The sequence below is a fragment of the Carcharodon carcharias genome, chromosome 15 (genome assembly GCF_017639515.1).
Source record: "Carcharodon carcharias isolate sCarCar2 chromosome 15, sCarCar2.pri, whole genome shotgun sequence".
Taxonomy (NCBI): domain Eukaryota; kingdom Metazoa; phylum Chordata; class Chondrichthyes; order Lamniformes; family Lamnidae; genus Carcharodon; species Carcharodon carcharias.
Genome location: NC_054481.1, coordinates 16,619,177 through 16,636,382, shown reverse-complemented (window position 1 = coordinate 16,636,382; position 17,206 = coordinate 16,619,177). Strand labels below are relative to the sequence as shown.

General features: G+C 42.9%; 1 protein-coding gene across 1 annotated transcript in view; it reads right to left on the bottom strand.

Moving 5' to 3' along the window:
* The window catches only part of ccdc78 (coiled-coil domain containing 78), a 67,085-nt gene that overhangs the window by 13,319 nt on the left and 36,560 nt on the right, over nucleotides 1-17,206 (bottom strand). The window contains exons 12-17 of the mRNA XM_041206895.1: nucleotides 15,500-15,673; nucleotides 12,948-12,998; nucleotides 11,742-11,830; nucleotides 10,939-11,017; nucleotides 4,985-5,110; nucleotides 4,627-4,838 (exon numbers count right to left, since the gene is read on the bottom strand). Of these exons, the coding sequence (XP_041062829.1) occupies nucleotides 4,627-4,838; nucleotides 4,985-5,110; nucleotides 10,939-11,017; nucleotides 11,742-11,830; nucleotides 12,948-12,998; nucleotides 15,500-15,673 (731 nt within the window). The remainder of the gene's footprint in view (nucleotides 1-4,626; nucleotides 4,839-4,984; nucleotides 5,111-10,938; nucleotides 11,018-11,741; nucleotides 11,831-12,947; nucleotides 12,999-15,499; nucleotides 15,674-17,206) is intronic.

The following is a 17,206-nucleotide window of genomic DNA, read 5'->3' as shown; positions in this document are numbered from 1 at the left end:
ATCCTTCCACAAAGGCATTGTAGTTTTGTGTGATGTTATGAAAGAAAAGGTTAAAATTAAATTGGTTCTCAGCTCATTCCACACACTCGACAGAAGTGCTGGGGCACGTGCATTAGCTTCCGGTCACACTTGTTCCCAAGACCTTTTTAGCTGTTAAGGAAAGATGTCATCTTTCCTAATTCTGTTGCTAACTTAGCCACATAGTATCCAAAATCCATATCATTTCAGATTCATGAACCAAAGTTCAAGGATTCCTACAGCAATACTAAAATACAAGAACACAAGAAATAGGAGCAAGAGTAGACCATATGGACCGTCGAGCCAGCTCCACTATTCAAACAATCATGTTCCGCTCCCCATTTCCCTTAATTCCCCCAAAAATCTGTCTATCCCAGCCTTAAATGTATTCAATGGTGGAGCATCCACAACCCTCAGGGGTGGAGAATTCCAAAGATTCACAACCTTTTGAGTGAAGTAGTTTCTCATCGTCTATCCTAATGATCAGCCCTTTATCCTTTTTTTTAATTCATTCATGGGATTTGGGCTTTGCTGGCTGGGCCAGCATTTATTGCCCATCCATAGTTGCCCTTGAGAAGGTGGTGGTGAGCTGCCTTCTTGAGCCATTGCAGTCCATGTGATGTAGGTACACCCACAGTACATTTAGGAAGGGAGTTCCAGGATTTTGACCCAGTGACAGTAAAGGAACGGCAATATATTTCCAAGTCAGGATAGTGAGTGACCTAGAGGGGAAGTTCCAAGTGGTGGTGTTCCCATCTATCTGCTGCCCTTGTCCTTCTACATGGTAGTGGTTGTGGGTTTGGAAGGTGCTGTCTAAGGAACCTTGGTGAATTCCTACAGTGCATCCTGTAGATAGTACACACTGCTGCTACAGTGCATTGGTGGTGGGGGAAGTGAATATTTGTGGATGTGGTGCCATTCAAGTGGGCTATTTTGTCCTGGACGGTGTCAAGCTTCTTGAGTGTTGTGGGAGCTGCACTCATCCAGGCAAGTGGGGAGTATTCCATCACATTCCTGACTTGTGCCTTGTAGATGGTGGACAGGTTTTGAGGAGTCAGGAAGTAAGTTACTCGTCAAACGATTCCTAGCCTCTGACCTGCTCTTATAGCCCCAGTATTTATATTGTTAGTCCAGTTCAGTTTCTGGTCAATGGTAACCCCCTGGATGTTGATGGTAAGGGATTCAGTGATGGTAATGCCATAGAACGTCAAGGAGCGATGGTTGAATTCTTGCTTGTTGGTGATGGTCATTGTCTGGTACTTGATGGTGCAAATGTTACTTGCTACTTGTCAGCCCAAGCCTGGATATTGTCCAAGTCTTGCTGCATTTGGACATGGGCTGCTTCAATATCTGAGGAGTCACGAATGGTACTGAACATTGTGTAAGCATCAGCGAACATCCCCACTTCTGACCTTGCGATGGAAGGAAGGAATTGATGAAGCAGCTGAAGATATTTGGGCAGAAGACACTGCCCTGAGGAACTCCTGCAGTGATGGCCTGGAGCTGAGATGACTGACCTTCAACAACCACAACCATCTTCCTTTGTGCTAGGTATGACTCCAACCAGCGGAGAGTTTTCCCCCTGATTCCCATTGACTCCAGTCTTGCTAGTGCTCCTTGATGCCACCCTTGGTAAAATGTGGCCTTGATGTCAAGGGCAGTCACTCTCACCTCACCTCAGGAGTTCAGCTCTTTTAACCATGCTTGAACCAAGGCTGTAAAGAGATCAGGAGCTGGGTAGCCCTGGTAGAACACAAACTGGGCATCAGTGAGCAGGTTATTGCTAAGCAAGTGCCACTTGATAGCACTGTTGATGACCCACTTCCATTACTTTACTGATGATCGAGAGTAGACTGAGGGGGCAGTAATTGGCTGAGTTGGATTTGTCCTTTTTTTTGTGAACAGTGGATACCTGGGCAATTTTCCACATAGCCAGGCAGATGCCAGTGTTGTAGTTGTACTGGAACAGCTTGGCTAGGGGCACGGCAAGTTCTGGAGCACAAGTCTTCATACTATTGCTGGTATATTGACAGGCCCCATTGCCTTTACAGTATCCAGTGCCTTGATATCACATGGAGTAAATCAAATTGGCTGAAGACTGGCATCTGTGATGCTGGGGACCGCCACTCAGCACTTCTGACAAGATTGTAGCAAATGCTTCAGTCTTATCTTTTGCACTCATGTACTGGGCTCCTCCATCATTGAGGATGGGGATATTTGTGGAGCCTCCTCCTCCAGTGAATTGTTTAATTGTCCACCACTATTCACAACTGGATGTGGCAGGACTGCAGAGCTAAGATCTGACCAGTTGGTTGTGGGATTGCTTAGCCTTGTTTATCACTTGCTGCATGTGCTGTTTGGCATGCAAGTAGTCATGTGTTATTGTTTCACCAGGTTGACACCTCATCTTTAGGTATGCCTGGTTCTGCTCCTGGCATGCCCTCCTGCACTCCTCATTGAACTAGGGTTGATCCCCTGGCTTGATGGTAATGGTAGAGTGGGGGATATGCTGGGCCATGAGGTTACAGATTGTGGTCGAGTACAATTCTGCTGCTGCTGCTGATGGCCCACAGTGCCTCATGGGTGTCTAGTCTTGAGTTTCTAGATTTGTTCAAAATCTATCCCATTTAGCAGTGGTAGTGCCACACAACACCATGGAAGGTATCCTCAATGTGAAGGCGGGACTTCATCTCCACAATGACTGTGCAGTGGCCACTCCTACCAATACTGTCATGGATAGATGCATCTGCGGCAGGCAAGTTGGGAGGATGAGGTCAAGTATGTTTTTCCCTCTTGTTGGTTCCCTCATCACCTGCCACAGACCCAGCCTAGCAGCTATGTCCTTTAGGACTCGGCCAGCTCGGTCAATAGTGTTGCTACCGACTATTCTTGGTGATGGACATTGAAGTCCCCCACCCAGAGTACATTCTGCGATCTTGCCACCCTCAGTGCTTCCTCCAAGTGATGTTCATCATGGAGGAACACTGGTTTATCAGATGAGGGGGGGCTGTACATGGTATTCAGCAGGAGGTTTCCTTGACCATGTTTGACCTGATGCCATGAGGCTTCACTGAGTCTGGAGTTGATGTTGAGGACTCCCAGGGCAACCCCCTCCTGACTGTATACCACTGTGCTGCCATCTCTGCTGGGTCTGTCCTGTCGGTGGGATAGGGCATATCCAAGGATGGTGATGGTGGTGTCTGGGACATCATCTGTAAGATATTATTCCATGAGGATGACTATATCAGGCTGTAGCTTGACTTGTCTATGAGACAGCTCTCCCAATTTTGGCACTAGCCCCCAGATGTCAGTAAGGAGGACTTTGCAGGGTTGACAGGGTGGAGTTTGCCCTTGACATTACCGATGCCTAGGTCAATGGATGTGCCCCCATGTTTTAGATTCCCTAACCAACAGAAACAATCTTTCAGCGTCCACTCTATCAAGCCCCTCAGAATGTTTTAGGTTTCAATGAGATCGCCTCTCATTCTTCTAAACCCCAGAGAATATAAGCCCAATTTACTCAGTTTCTCATCATAGGACAACCCCCTCATCCCAGGGATTAATCTAGTGAACCTTTGCTGTACCGCCTCCAATGCAAGTATATCCTTTCTTAGTTGTGGAGACCAAAATCACACACAGTATTCTAGATGTGGTCTCACCAAAACCCTGTACAACTGTAAAGACTTCTTTATTCTTGTACTCCAATCCCCTTGCAATAAAGGCCAACATTTCATTGGCCTTCCTATTTGCTTGCTGCACCTGCATGCTAACTTTCTACATTCCTTGCACAAGCACCCCTTTCCTATTCTTACAACCAAAATGAATAACTTCACACTTCCCTACATTGTACTCCATCTGCCATCCTGTTGTCTGCTCAAGAATTCCTTACCTAGTCATTAGGCAGCTATCATTCCATTCATCTCTATCTTTATTCACTCTTGCTGGGTTCACACTATCAACCGTCACAATTCAACCAGCTCTAAACAACTTTTTCACATGATCATAGGACTTGGTCAGGGGATGTAGAGACTCCATGGTGGAGCTCACCTTGAATATCAAAAAAGCAAACCCTGGAGTCAGGATTACACGGGGTTGGAAAATGAACGCCTTTCCTGCTATTACTTACTCAGATCCTCAAAGGTAATCTGATTTCTTTTTTGAATGTAATTGGAAAATAGTGCGGGGCGATGCCACAGCAAAGTGAGTCACACGATCTCTTGCCACTCAATGATTTTGCAGTGACATAAACTGCTGGCGGGTGTACAATGAATGACAAAATCAGGGTTGGCGACAATGATCTGCACAGTTCAATAGTCTGCTGACAGTCTAGGCTCGTGCATGATAGATGATCACAAGGTGTTGGGGATGGTGGGCAGTTCCTCTGTCTGTTATCATTGCAACATGGTGTAGCAAGAAAGAGGTGAGGGACCAAGTGCATCACACGTCAGAATCCCCAAAAATAGTGGTACGCCCTCAAAATTAATCATTTGAGCAACGGGTCACAGCAAACTGTCACTACAAATTCTCTCCAGTTCCTAAGCATTAGCAGAGACTGGAGGTTGAAATATTGTGATGACCATGATTAGAATACCCAAATTAGTTTTTAACCTGTATGCGATCAAAAGATGCTCATGTTTCTTGACTACACTCTGCATCCTTTTCTTGTAGTTTCTGGCTGCTGTCGCCAATTGTTCTTCCCGTGACCTGTACGCAGATCGAATGTCCTTCAGCATGCTGTCCACAAATCGCTTCAAGTAAAGATGGTCAGATGAGGGCTTTGTGTTGTCACTGCCAGATTTCATTGTGTTATCCACATATTCCTTACACACAACAATGAGAAGCAACACACCATTAGTCTACTTTTAAACCATTTTTGCAGAGACTTGCGGACACATTAGCCTGAACATTTAATTAACTGCATTCCAAATTTTCTGAAGTTGTATTTACTTATTAACTATTTACTCACAGTAACATCTTCAATGTAGCGGACGAGTCGCATGCGATACTCCTCGTTCAGTTCTTTTAGATGGAGCTGTAACTGAGAGTTCTCAGTTTCCAACTCCTTTAGCTGGCTCTGCGAACCCAGCAGTGCCTATTGGGGATTGGAAAACAGTAACATCTGAGCAAGCACTCTCAATTTTAAAGAAATTATTTGATGCAAGTTTGCTTCACAGTTTAAAAATTACTAAGTACTATTTGAATCACTTTCTCAGTAGGACGGAAAAAGTTCCACTAGATTTACCATTTGAAAAAGCATAGAATAAGAGGGCAGTTGCTTATGAACTGATAAACAAAACAAGGAAGTCCTTCCCAGCTATAATGTTCAAAAGGTTATTGCTTCAATAAGAGGATAAAATTCAGAACTGGGTCTCGATTGACATATACAGTTGAGCTTCACTTGAGAGTGAATTTCCCCAGCAAGACCTTGGCTGTTTGTAAACGGAGTAAAAGGAATGACATAGAATTTTACAGCACAGAATTAGGCTGTTCAGCCTAACAAAGCTATGCTGGTGTTAATGTTACCTCATCTGACCCGATCAATTTAGCCAGCTTCCTATCTCACTCATGTCCTTGTCCAGCATCCCCTTAAATCCATCCATACTATTCACCTCAATTACTCTCTGTGGTAGTGAGTTCCACATTCTCACCACTATCTGAGCAAAGAAGTTTCCCCTAAATTCCTTGTTAGATTTCTTAGTGACTATTTTATATTTAATAGCTTCTAGGTTTGGACCCTCCAACAAGTGGAAACATCTCCACGAAAACGATATAGTCCAAAGACAATTGCAGATGGTCAATAAATACTGGCCTTGCAATTTTTCTTTAAATGCTCTTTAAACTGTACGTGACCAGTTCCTTGTTTTCTGTTTCAATGGTGCAAACAAGCTGTTGACATTGTGGCTGAGCTAACTTTATTGCTAACACATTTTCCTATCATAAACACATATCTGCAGTAACTGAATTCTATCAAGACAGGTTCCAACATGTGCTCTTTGATCTTCAATCCCCAGGTCAGGTGACCCCCTATCTAGTAGAGAGTACCATATCGTATCCAATACTGGAGTCCACCACCACAATCAATTATCATGACATTTCCCTTTTTAAAAAACTTTTATACAACTCAAGTACACAAAGTCTCTTATGTATTCTTTCTCACTCTGTTTTGATCAGTCTTCTTTGTCTTTTACTTATCTCTGTATCTCTGTGGGTTTTTCACAATTCTTCCACTGGATGTCCTGAATGGTGGCAGAAGTGATTTTGAAGGACAAGGGGCCTTCTCCAGCTTTGTGACACTATCACCCCTTGGATAGTTTTCAGGACTCTCGGGCTTTGTCTGGTTATCTGTTGCTTCACTGGTGCATTCTGGATTTTGATCTTCAGCTGCACTTTCTGGTTCAGAGCAGGGTTGCGTTTCATTTGTTTTCTGTAAGAATTTCCGTTTTCTCCTGTACTGTTGTCTGTTTGGAGTCTGCACTATGTAAGACATTGGTTCTTCTGTGATTCCTGTGACAACAGTAGGATTCCAGATCCCTTCATGTTGAATCCTCACTGTCTCTCCCATGTTCAGGTCAGGCAGAGGTCGGGCACCTCGATCAAAGTACTGTTTCTGCTTCTGCTGTCGCAGTTTGAGCAGGTCCTGCACGCTGTAGCTCACTGGCTGTGGAAATAACAGTAGGGGCGCAGTCAGAAGCTTAGTCCTTAGTCTTCTGCCCATCAGGAACTGTGCTGGAGATGATCCAATGCCCTGTAATGGAGTATTCCTGAAATCCAGCAGAGCCAGGTAAGGGTCTCTTCCATCCTCCTTCTCCAACAGGTGTTTTAAGGTCTGCATGGTACGATCCACCATTCTGTTGGATTATTTGGGGCTTGACATAGTGTGGCAAAACTCCCAGTCCTGTGCAAATTTGCAAAACTCAGAGCCTGAGAATTGTGGACCATTATCTGAGATGAGCACAGGTATGCCGTGGCGAGCAAAAATTGATTGTAAATAATTTATTACAGTGATGCTCTTACTATCATTTCTCAGCAGCACAGACTGAAAAATATTTGAGTAATAATGTACTGCTAGTATTTTCTCACTGTTGTCAAATGTGAACAAGTCCACTCCAATTTTCTGCCAGGGCCTCTGTGTGGTTGAAGTGGTTCTTTTTGTTGTGATTTACTGTACTTTTGGCACACTGCACACACATTCAGCATTTCACCAATTTGTGCTCCCATTCCAGGCCAATTACATTACATCTCGAGCTCATCTCCTGCATGTTTCTACGTTGAGGTGACTTTCATGTATGTGCTGCAACATTTCTTTCCTCAGTGTTGCAGGAATTAGGATTTTTTTCTCCTTTGAAAGGTATTCCTTCTGCTACGTGAAGTTCCTCACGAAAATTCCAGTGCTCTTGTACAGCAGAAGGGGCTCTGCTCCGGTGTGTGGGCCAGCCAGTTTGCACAAGCTGCTACAGTTTTCTCAGGGTGGCCTCATTCTTGGTCACTTCCCTGAGCTCATCCAGTTTGGTTCCAGCCACAGGTAAGTTCTTTGTCAGCATGTGTACCTGTGCTTCAATTTCTTTATCCCCTTCCTCCGTGATGGGTAGGTACACACGTGACAGAGTGTTCGTGATGTATATTTCCTCGCCTGGTTTGTATTTAACTCTGACCTGATGCTTCTGCAGACGCATTAGTAACCTTTGGATTCTTGGTGGTGCACAGTTCAGGGGCTTTTTAAGTATAGCTTCCAAAGGCTTATGATCAGACTCTACCTCCATGTCTTTGCCATAGACAAACTGGTGAAAACGTTCTAGGCCAAATACAATTGCTAGTATGTCTTTCTCTATTTGGGCATGCTGCTGCTGTGTTTCTGTCATTGTATGCCACTGGTGCCTCATTTTGCAAGATGACGGCTCCCAGGCCAGTCTTTGAAGCGTCCACTGAGATCTTGGCTGGCTGACTGGCACTGTAATACTTGAACACTGGTGCCTGGGTCAGTGTTCTCTTCAGACTGGTCAAAGCTTCCTGGTGACTTTGTTCCCAGTGCCATTCCACATCATTTTGTAGAAGTTCTCTGAGAGGTGCTGTCAGGTCTGACATGTTTGGAATGAATTTTCCAAGATAGTTCATCGTTCCAAAAACCTCTCCAATCTTTCTTACATTCTGGGGGTGGCATGTTCACGACTGCTTTGATTTTACTCAGGTCCAGCTTCAGTTCCTGACTTGTTAGCACATGTACCAAGTACTTGGTTTCGTGAAAACTTATTTTGCACTTTTCCTTCTTCAACTTTCCTTTCTCGAGCTCTGGCCAACACCTGCCTCATTCTGTGGTCGTGTTCTTCTCTTGGGGCTCCCAAGGCCAGCACATCATCCAAATAGGTTCCCATTCCCTCTGACCCTTCAAACAGCTGCTTCACTGTTCTGTGGAACACCTCCGGAGCTGAATTAATACCAAAAGGTAAGTGTAAAAACCTGTATCGCCTGTGTGGTGTGCTGAAGATACAAATGTAGGAACTGCGTTCACCCAGCTTGACCTGCCAGAAGGGGGTACAATATACCTTGAGTGCCCTACCATCCATTCTTAAGTAGCACATTCGTTTAGATAATATCACCAACTTTAACACCTATGTGTTCTTTTGTTCTGTTGTCTGTGACATCTTTTGATGATCTGCTTCTATCACTGCTTGTTTGTCCCTACAATCACACCAATCCCCTCCACTTCTCCCCCCGCCCCACACATTTTAAACCAGCTTATATTTCACCCCTTTCTTGGATTCACTCAGTTCGGTCGAAGGGTCATGAGGACTCGAAACATCAACTCTTTTCTTCTCCGCTGATGCTGCCAGACCTGCTGAGTTTTTCCAGGTAATTCTGTTTTTGTTTTGACCTGCCAGAAGCCTGAACTCGCATCCACGACCAAGTAGTATTTAGCATCGGCTAGTTTACACGTGATCTCTTCCAATGTGGGCAGCTGGTAATGCTCTCTTTGTACTGCCTGGTTTAGGTGTCTGGGATCCAGATAGGCTCGCATATTCCCATCTGATTTTTCTACAATTACAATTGGATTAACCCACTTTGTTGGTTCTTCAATTTTCTTGATGAGGTGAAGTTTCTCCATTCTGTCCAACTCTGCTTCCAGTCGCTCTCTCAGCATTACTGGTATTTTCCTGGGTGGGTGTATTTTGGGTGTCAAAGTTTTGTCAATCCTGATGGAGTGTTCTCCTCTTAGGCAGCCAATCCCCTGGAACACATCTTTATACACGCTCAGGATGACAGTCATTATTCTCTTGATTAGCTTCAGATTTTCACAAGCTTTGATTCCAAGAATGGGTTTTGCATCAGTTTTCACCACTATGAATGGAAGTGCTTGAGACTGTTTCTCGCAGTTCACTTTAAGTCTGCACTTGCCTTCTACTGCAATTTTTTCATCTGTATAAGTAGACAGCTTCACTTCTGTTTTAGTTAGCTGTTTTTCTTTGCTTACCTTATGATACAGGCTTACGGGAATGACACTTGCTTTGTGCACCTGTGTCAAGCTTGAAATTCACCATCATGTTGGCAATTTTTGTGTCTTCATCTGCAATTGTGTGCATTTTCTTCGACTTGCACATCTGACCCAAGTGATTTAGTTTATCACAGTTCTTACACTGCTTTCCGTAGGCTTTCCGTAAATGCTCTGTTCGGCATCGGCTGCATTTATATGTTTTAATAGCAGTTTTGTTCTTTTTACGTTCAGACTGTCCATTAGTTTTTTCCCAGGGCTGTTTCTGTTTAACTGCATCTAACTGCTTGACTGTGTGCAGCTTATCATCTCTGTCATCTCTTTAATCTGGCATTTTGTTGTCTCTGTCACTTTGCAGATACTTATTGCTTTCTCCAGCGTGAGATCAACTTCTCTCAAAAGCCGTTATCTCAGAGTGTCATTTGTGATTCCGCAAATTATTCTATCTCGGATGAGTGATTCTTCAAGCTCTCCAGATTCACACGATTTAGCTCGTTTCCTCAGCTTATTTACATACTGACTAATGTTGTCACTGCCTTGTGTGCGCATTAGAAAATCAGTATCTTTCATATGTGATGTTTTTCCTAGGGCTGCAGTAGGCTTCGAATTTTTACGTTATTCCTTTTAAGTCATTTCGTTTCTTATCACTTTCAAACATGAATATATTATAGGCTTCTAGGGCTGCTTCCCGTTCTGTGTGAGGAAAGATGGAAGACTGTACCCGCGGGTCTTTTTTAATCACTGCCCATCGCTGTGAAGTACAGCTCGAATCGCTGCCTGGTGAGGTGAGATTTCCCTCCAAACTGAGCTCTGTCACTGGTTTCAGAATCTCCATTGTTGTGTTTAGTTTACTTCTGACACCATGTCTTGTTTTTTGTTTCAATGATGCACACAGGTCGTTGACATTGTAGCTGAGCCAACTTTATTGATAACACATTTTCCTCACATAAACACATATCTCTGCAGCAACTGAATTCTATCAAGGCAGGTTCCAACATGTGCTATCTGACCTTCGACCTGCAGGTCAGGTGACCCCATATCTAGTAGAGAATACCGTATAGTTTCTAATACTGGGGTCCACTACCACAATTAACTATTATCATGACAACCAGTATTTACTGGAATGGCATTCTTAGCTGTCATGAGGATAATCATGGGCTAGATAGTTACAGATAATAACACATTAGAAGAAAGTTGACATGACCTGGTGACAAGACAGTAAGTTATTTGTATCAGTTTAGAATGCATGATAGATTCAAACTCTACTATTTTCTATGCACACCTGAGTCTGACAGTATGTAAGTTAGCATCCAAAAATGGACAGACATTTCCAAAAAAAAGTAACTGGGCAGGCAACTGTTCCAACCCTTCCCACCTACATATATTCAGAAAAGTCACATTTAACTATAGTATCTTCAATTAATCTTACTTCTTACCACTGTTTGCTCCGCTAGCTTGTGTTGGGTGTTTCGAATAGCTCTTTTGGCCTCTTGAAGTTCTTTGCCCATCTTTACTCTAAAGCAAAGGTTTTAGGCAGTCGTTAAAATAAACTTAAGGTTCATTTGTGGATTTATTGTTTGCAACTAGTTACAAAGCAGTGAACTAACAAAATCCTCCTTCCCATGTCTCTATGTTTGGGTGGAGTAATACCAAACCTAAGGACAGCCATACTATGAGATAATAAAGGGACCACGTTATAGAAGGATGTCAAAATAGCAGTAACAAAATCATATTAATGGTTCAAATATCAAGCTATATTAACCAACCACCTTCCACAGTGATTTAGTCTATTGATGCACTGCTTATTGTGGTGCTGAGCCATATAGAGCAGAAAGATAATAGGTTCAATCCTGACCTATACTTCGTTAGCTGGTCTCAGTCAGGGTACCATTGGATGGTGCTAAGTAGTGGCCTCTTGGGTTAGGAATATGGAAACAAAGATCAGCCAAAATTCGTACACCTTCTTGCTCTTAAATGATCTGTGTACATCTTGGGAATATCTTGATCAAACAAGTGACACCAAACTTTGTCATGCAACAAAATGCTTCATCAGTTCTCTTACAATGGTATGAAACAGATTATGTTAGGAATTTGGAGAGCTCAAATCTATGCTGTAAATAACACCAGACTAATTGACAGATGTGCAATATAAATAGACTGCTCTCAGCAAATCATAAATGGATATAATAGAAGAATCCCTGCCAGTCTGAATGTGAGGCCAGCGTGGTTGTACACTTACATTCGTTCTTCCATTGCATTTTGTTGTTTTTCATGGTTTTGCTTCATTGTTTCTATTTGTTCTTTGATTTGATCTTGGCTACCTAGCAACTAAGACAAAAGCATCAATCTTCAATGACAGGGGTCCCAAATTCCATCCCAAAATTTCAACAGATATTTTTCACCATTTTCTGAAAATGACAAGCAAAATGCCCCTGGTTTATGAATAACTTAACAGTCCCAGGAAAAATCTGGCATCATCGTCTGAAGCAGTTTGAAATGTTGAGAATGTATCAGTAAATAAAACAGAAATGTCGTCCAATAAGTTTCAAAAGCTAACTTAAAGGACACCACTGAGCATCTAAATGTATTGAAATGTCTTATTGTTTTTAAGTTATGTTCTACATACTTTTCTCTTCACCTATTCCCGGCTCCCTTCACCCTGCCCCACGTTAAGTAATAGTTGCTGCCTCAGAGACTGATCTGACAAGACATTCTGTTTTGCATGGTCAACTGAAAATGTACCAAATCATTACAAGTTGCGTTCCAAGTTCCCCTTTCTCTATTTCCAGGCAGCTCAACTAAGACTTGTAAACCTATCATGTAACTAATGACTAAGATACTTCTGGATATATTTATCTCCATCAGTATAGGGAGGGAAGGTCACAGATTACTCCAAGAACACGGGCAGTACTGTTCTATAATCTGTTGATGCGTGATGTGATCTGAGTGTGTGATACAATGCCAGCCTTCTATCAGCCCAAGGTGGAATCCATGGTTCAGACTTGGGCTTTGACATCTGCCTGTCTTATTTTAAGCAGGCCACTGGCAATTTTAAGGCAAATAGACTTTTAGGAACAATCCATTAGAACTTTATGATGCTACGGAATTCTTCTGCATACTTCCTCCATTCCACAAGATTTCAAATTTTAAGAGTTTCTAAGACTTTCATGATTGGTTGTTCCAGAGTTAATATGAAATTGAGTTGGACTCTAAAATCATCATTGAAATGGTTCATTGTCATTTGAATGCACTTGGCTATTGATTGAATCTAGTATTTTGATACTAGCCTCCCATCATGTATTTCTATTGAAGTCGTAAGAGAACTGTATGAAACAGTTCAATCCTAAAGTACAACTGACACACTTTAAATCAAAAATTCATGCTAAACAGACATTTAAGAAGTTGGAGAAATTCCATATTTCAACACCTTTTAATTAACACTTACATTTCTCTCAAGTGTACCACGCTCGGATTCAGAAACAAAGACCTCTTCAGGCTTGAGGAACAATAAACATAAAGATAACATGATTAATGTGACTATAAATTTTATTTCTTAAAAGCCAGCTGATTAGCCTTGAAGAATAGTGCTTAGGCATAATTGGGGCAGATGGTGGTGTAGTGATAATGTCACTAAGCTTGTAATCCTGAGGCCTAGGCTAATGTCCTGGGGCCAAAGGTTCAACATCACAACTGTGAACAATTCCATTCTCTATGTTATAAAAAAGATATAGAGGCACTGGAGAGGGTGCAATAACAATTTACTAGAATGATACCAGAAGTGAGAGGCTATACCTATCAGGAAAGACTGAACAGGCTTGGGCTGTTATGTCTAGAAAAGGGAAGGCTGAGGGGGTGACCTAATCGAGGTCTTTAAGGTTATGAAGGACTATCACAAGCAGTAGTGAATAGCATAGAGGCATTTGAGGGAAAGCTGGTTGAGGGAGAAAGGGATAGGATTTGTTAATTGGGAATGGGTGAAGAAAGATCATAGAGTCGGAGAGTTTTACACAATGAAAAGAGGCCATTCGGCCCATCGTGTTCGTGCCAGTCATCAAGCCCCTATCTACTCTAATCCAATTTTCCAGCACTTGGCCCATAACCTTGTATGCTATGGCCTTTCAAGAATTCATAATAAATATTTCTTCTACCACCCTTCCAAGCAGAGAGTTCCAGATACCACCACCTCCACCACACTGCCAACTCCTCACCCCCCACCCCCACTCCCCTCCAACCCTCTGGGTGAAAATATTTTTCCTCAAATCCCCTCTAAACCTCCTGCCCCTTACCTTAAATCTATGCCCCCTGGTAATCGACCCCTCCACTAAGGGGAAAAGTTTCTTCCTATCTACCCTATCTATGCCCCTCATAATTTTGTACACCTCAATCAGGTACCCCCTCAGCCTTCTCTGCTTTAAGGAAAACAACCCCAGCCTATCTAGTCTCTCTTCATAGCTCATGTGAAGCATACACATCAGTGTGAGCCTAATGCCCTATTTCTGTGTTGTAAGTACTTCGTATTAGTTTTCATACAATGAGCACAAGGAGATTTAGACTTGCATAAAAAACCTGGGTCGTCAGTTTAACAGCAATTGCTATGTGCTCAGAACTGTTTTGCAGTTTGGAAATAAAACAATAAGGCATCTATATACAGGAAAGCAGTTCACTGCCAGGGAACGGGGGAGCAGCCCAAGACAGGGGCAGTGTAACCCTAGTCTTAGAGTGTCTGGAATCAAGGGAGATGGCAAGTTGTGATGGATCATGGTCATGTGTTACCACAGAACAATCAGATTGCAGATCATGGGCTTTCACTGTTGACTGTGGCTAATGTACCAATCAGACTACAGGAAAAAAGAGCTCCAGCATTGACTTTTCACAACACAGACTAATTTAATGAAAGCTGTTGGGAAGGGGATATGCAGTAATATGTAATGGGTAACTGTATTGGTAAACTTGTACATATTTCTTTAAAGTTCTTGGATTGTGTGTGTTACGATAGTGATACAGGGAAATAGTGACATAGTGGCCATGTCGCTGGACTAGTAATCCAGAGGCCCGGGCTAATGCTCTGGTGATATGGGTTCAAAATACCCACCATGGCTGCTGGCGGAATTTAAATTCAATTTTTTTTTTTAAACTGGCTTTCATGGTGGCCATGAAACTAAAAGCCCACCTAGTTCACTACAAACCTGCTGTCCTCACCCCTGGTCCGGCCTACATGTGGCTACAGACCTACATAATGTGGCTGACGCTTAACTGCCCTCTGAAATGGCTTGGCAAGCCACTCAGTTCAAGGGCAATCAGGAATGGGCAACAAATGCTGGCCCTGCCCACATCCCATGAAAGAATAAATAGAAATAAAAACTCCTCTTCCAGCAATTTTAATAAGGAAGGGGGTGGGGAAATAGAGGCAAGCAGGCAGTCACTAAGCCACAACGGATACCTAAGTCTTGAATGCTGAGTGTACAGGCAGAAGCATCATTGTCCAAACTTTGAAACCCTAGGTAGGCTTAAAAAGACCAGAAAGATCCCTTGACAAACCAGGTTTGACACTGCTCTGGAGATACAGGCTACCCTTTCTGAAGAAGGGTCGTACGGACTCCAGACCTTAACTCTGTTTCTCTCTCCTGAGTTTTTCCAGCATTTTCTGCTTTTGTTTCACCCTTTCTTAGAACCTTTGCATCCTTCTGCTCAGAGCCAAACGAGGCCTTAACCTTCGATTCCTAGGACAAGGTTAGCGTCCCTCTGAGACCAGTTGCAGCATCCTCGACGCTGCTGCCCAAATGCGTGGGTCTGCGTGGACATGGGCTCCCCAGGGAATAAAATGGAACTGGGCAGTCAAGGTAGAGAGTTTAAAAACAAAAAACTGCAGAGGCTGGAAATCCAAAACAAGAACAGAATTACCTGGAAAAACTCAGCAGGTCTGGCAGCATCGGCGGAGAAGAAAAGAGTTGACGTCTCGAGTCCTCATGACCCTTCAACAGAATGTAGAGAGATTACCTTCCTCTTCTGGCTGGTGAGCCGGGCTGCAAGACCCTTTACTCTGTTTAACTCGGCCGTAGCTTCATCGTAAATGGCCCGGGATTTCGCATACTCGTCCTGGTTCCGGGTCAGCGAATTCCTAGAATTGGCCAAATTCAAGAGCTCCAGGCTCAACACATCGTTTTTTGCAACCTGCCACGACACATATTGGAACAATCAGCAGCATTCACACAGGAGCATATGGAGTGAATAGGTCACACTTTATGTACCAAAGCTCACTGTTTGAACTTGTGGTAAATCTTAAACATGCACTTCAAAGCAAAAGTTTTAGATCGATTTTAAACCTTTAATTTTTCGATTTTTCTCATATTTAATTATTAAATCATGTTTTAAAAAATGCATTTGTCCTAACTTTGGACCTTTGCTCCTGTTTAATATTTAAACAATTTGTTGAGGCTTTAATTGCCGTGTTCTTGGACTTTTCGTCGTGTTTAATAATTAAATAATGTTTGTTGAAGTTTAATTTCCCCTTTTGTTTTGGGACTTTCCCTCCTGTTTAACGTTTGAACAATATTTTTAAACTCCAACTGGTCTCTTTTTGTACTCTTACCCCACCCCGCGTTGAATATTTAAATAGTGGCCTGTCTGTTCCACACTGTCGCGCCTTTTTTATTTCCATTTCAAAGGTTTGTTTCAAATTTCCGAGGACGCGACTAAACTTAATGCGGAAGGACCGCGCCAGACTTGACCTGAAACATCTGGTCGCCGTAGAACCGCCGATACCAGAAGTTGTACTCGCTTCGCCTCATCCTCTGGGTCCCCCCCACCCCCACTCAAGTGCACTCCGCCGGCGCATCCAGTCAAATTTCACAATCCCCGGCGCAAGTAAGGCGGGAAGCCCAGCTCAGTGAATAGTATTATCCCGGGCAGCGGTTATCAAGGGAGCCAGCGCCACTTACCAAACAAGGAAATTACTCAATAATGAGCAACATGAACACCAGCAGAAAACAGCATTGGGCTCAATACTAGATATGCCTAGGATTTTATATGTGTAAACTTATAGATTAGATTAACTTAAATCAATAATGTCAAGAGGGATATTTTTTCACTTCAAATCCATGCCGGGAATACCTTGTCAGACAATATTCAGTTTAATAAAGGTAGAGAAAAACCACCATATTGTATTTTAAATCATTCATGGGGAATGGGTTGTGGGCATCGCTGACCTTTTTCAGAGGGCATTTAAGAGCCTGTGGCTCTGGAGTCACATGCAGGCCAGGTAGAGACAGCACATTTCCTTCTGTAAAGGACATTGGTGAACAATCAACAATGATTTCATGGTCATCATCAGACTTTTATAGAATTCAGATCCCACCATGGCAGGATCTGAACCCAGAGCATTACCCTGGGTCTCTGGATTACTAGTCCAGCAACAATACCACTACACCTCCACCTCCCACTATAGAGCAAACAGCATATGTTCTTCCAATGTAACAGGATGGAGTTTTGATTCAGTTATTTAGCTGGATAGAATTTTACAGCAGACAAGTGACCATTTGGCCAATCGTGTCTGTGGCAGCCCCTTTGAAAAGGCTGTCAAAGTACTCGCACCTCGCCTCCTCTTCCCCATAGCCATTGTGATTAAACTACTCACAGCCATATTATATCCTGTGAAAAGATGTTCACAAGCATTATGATGAAAATGCTTGGTGATATGAATCAAGT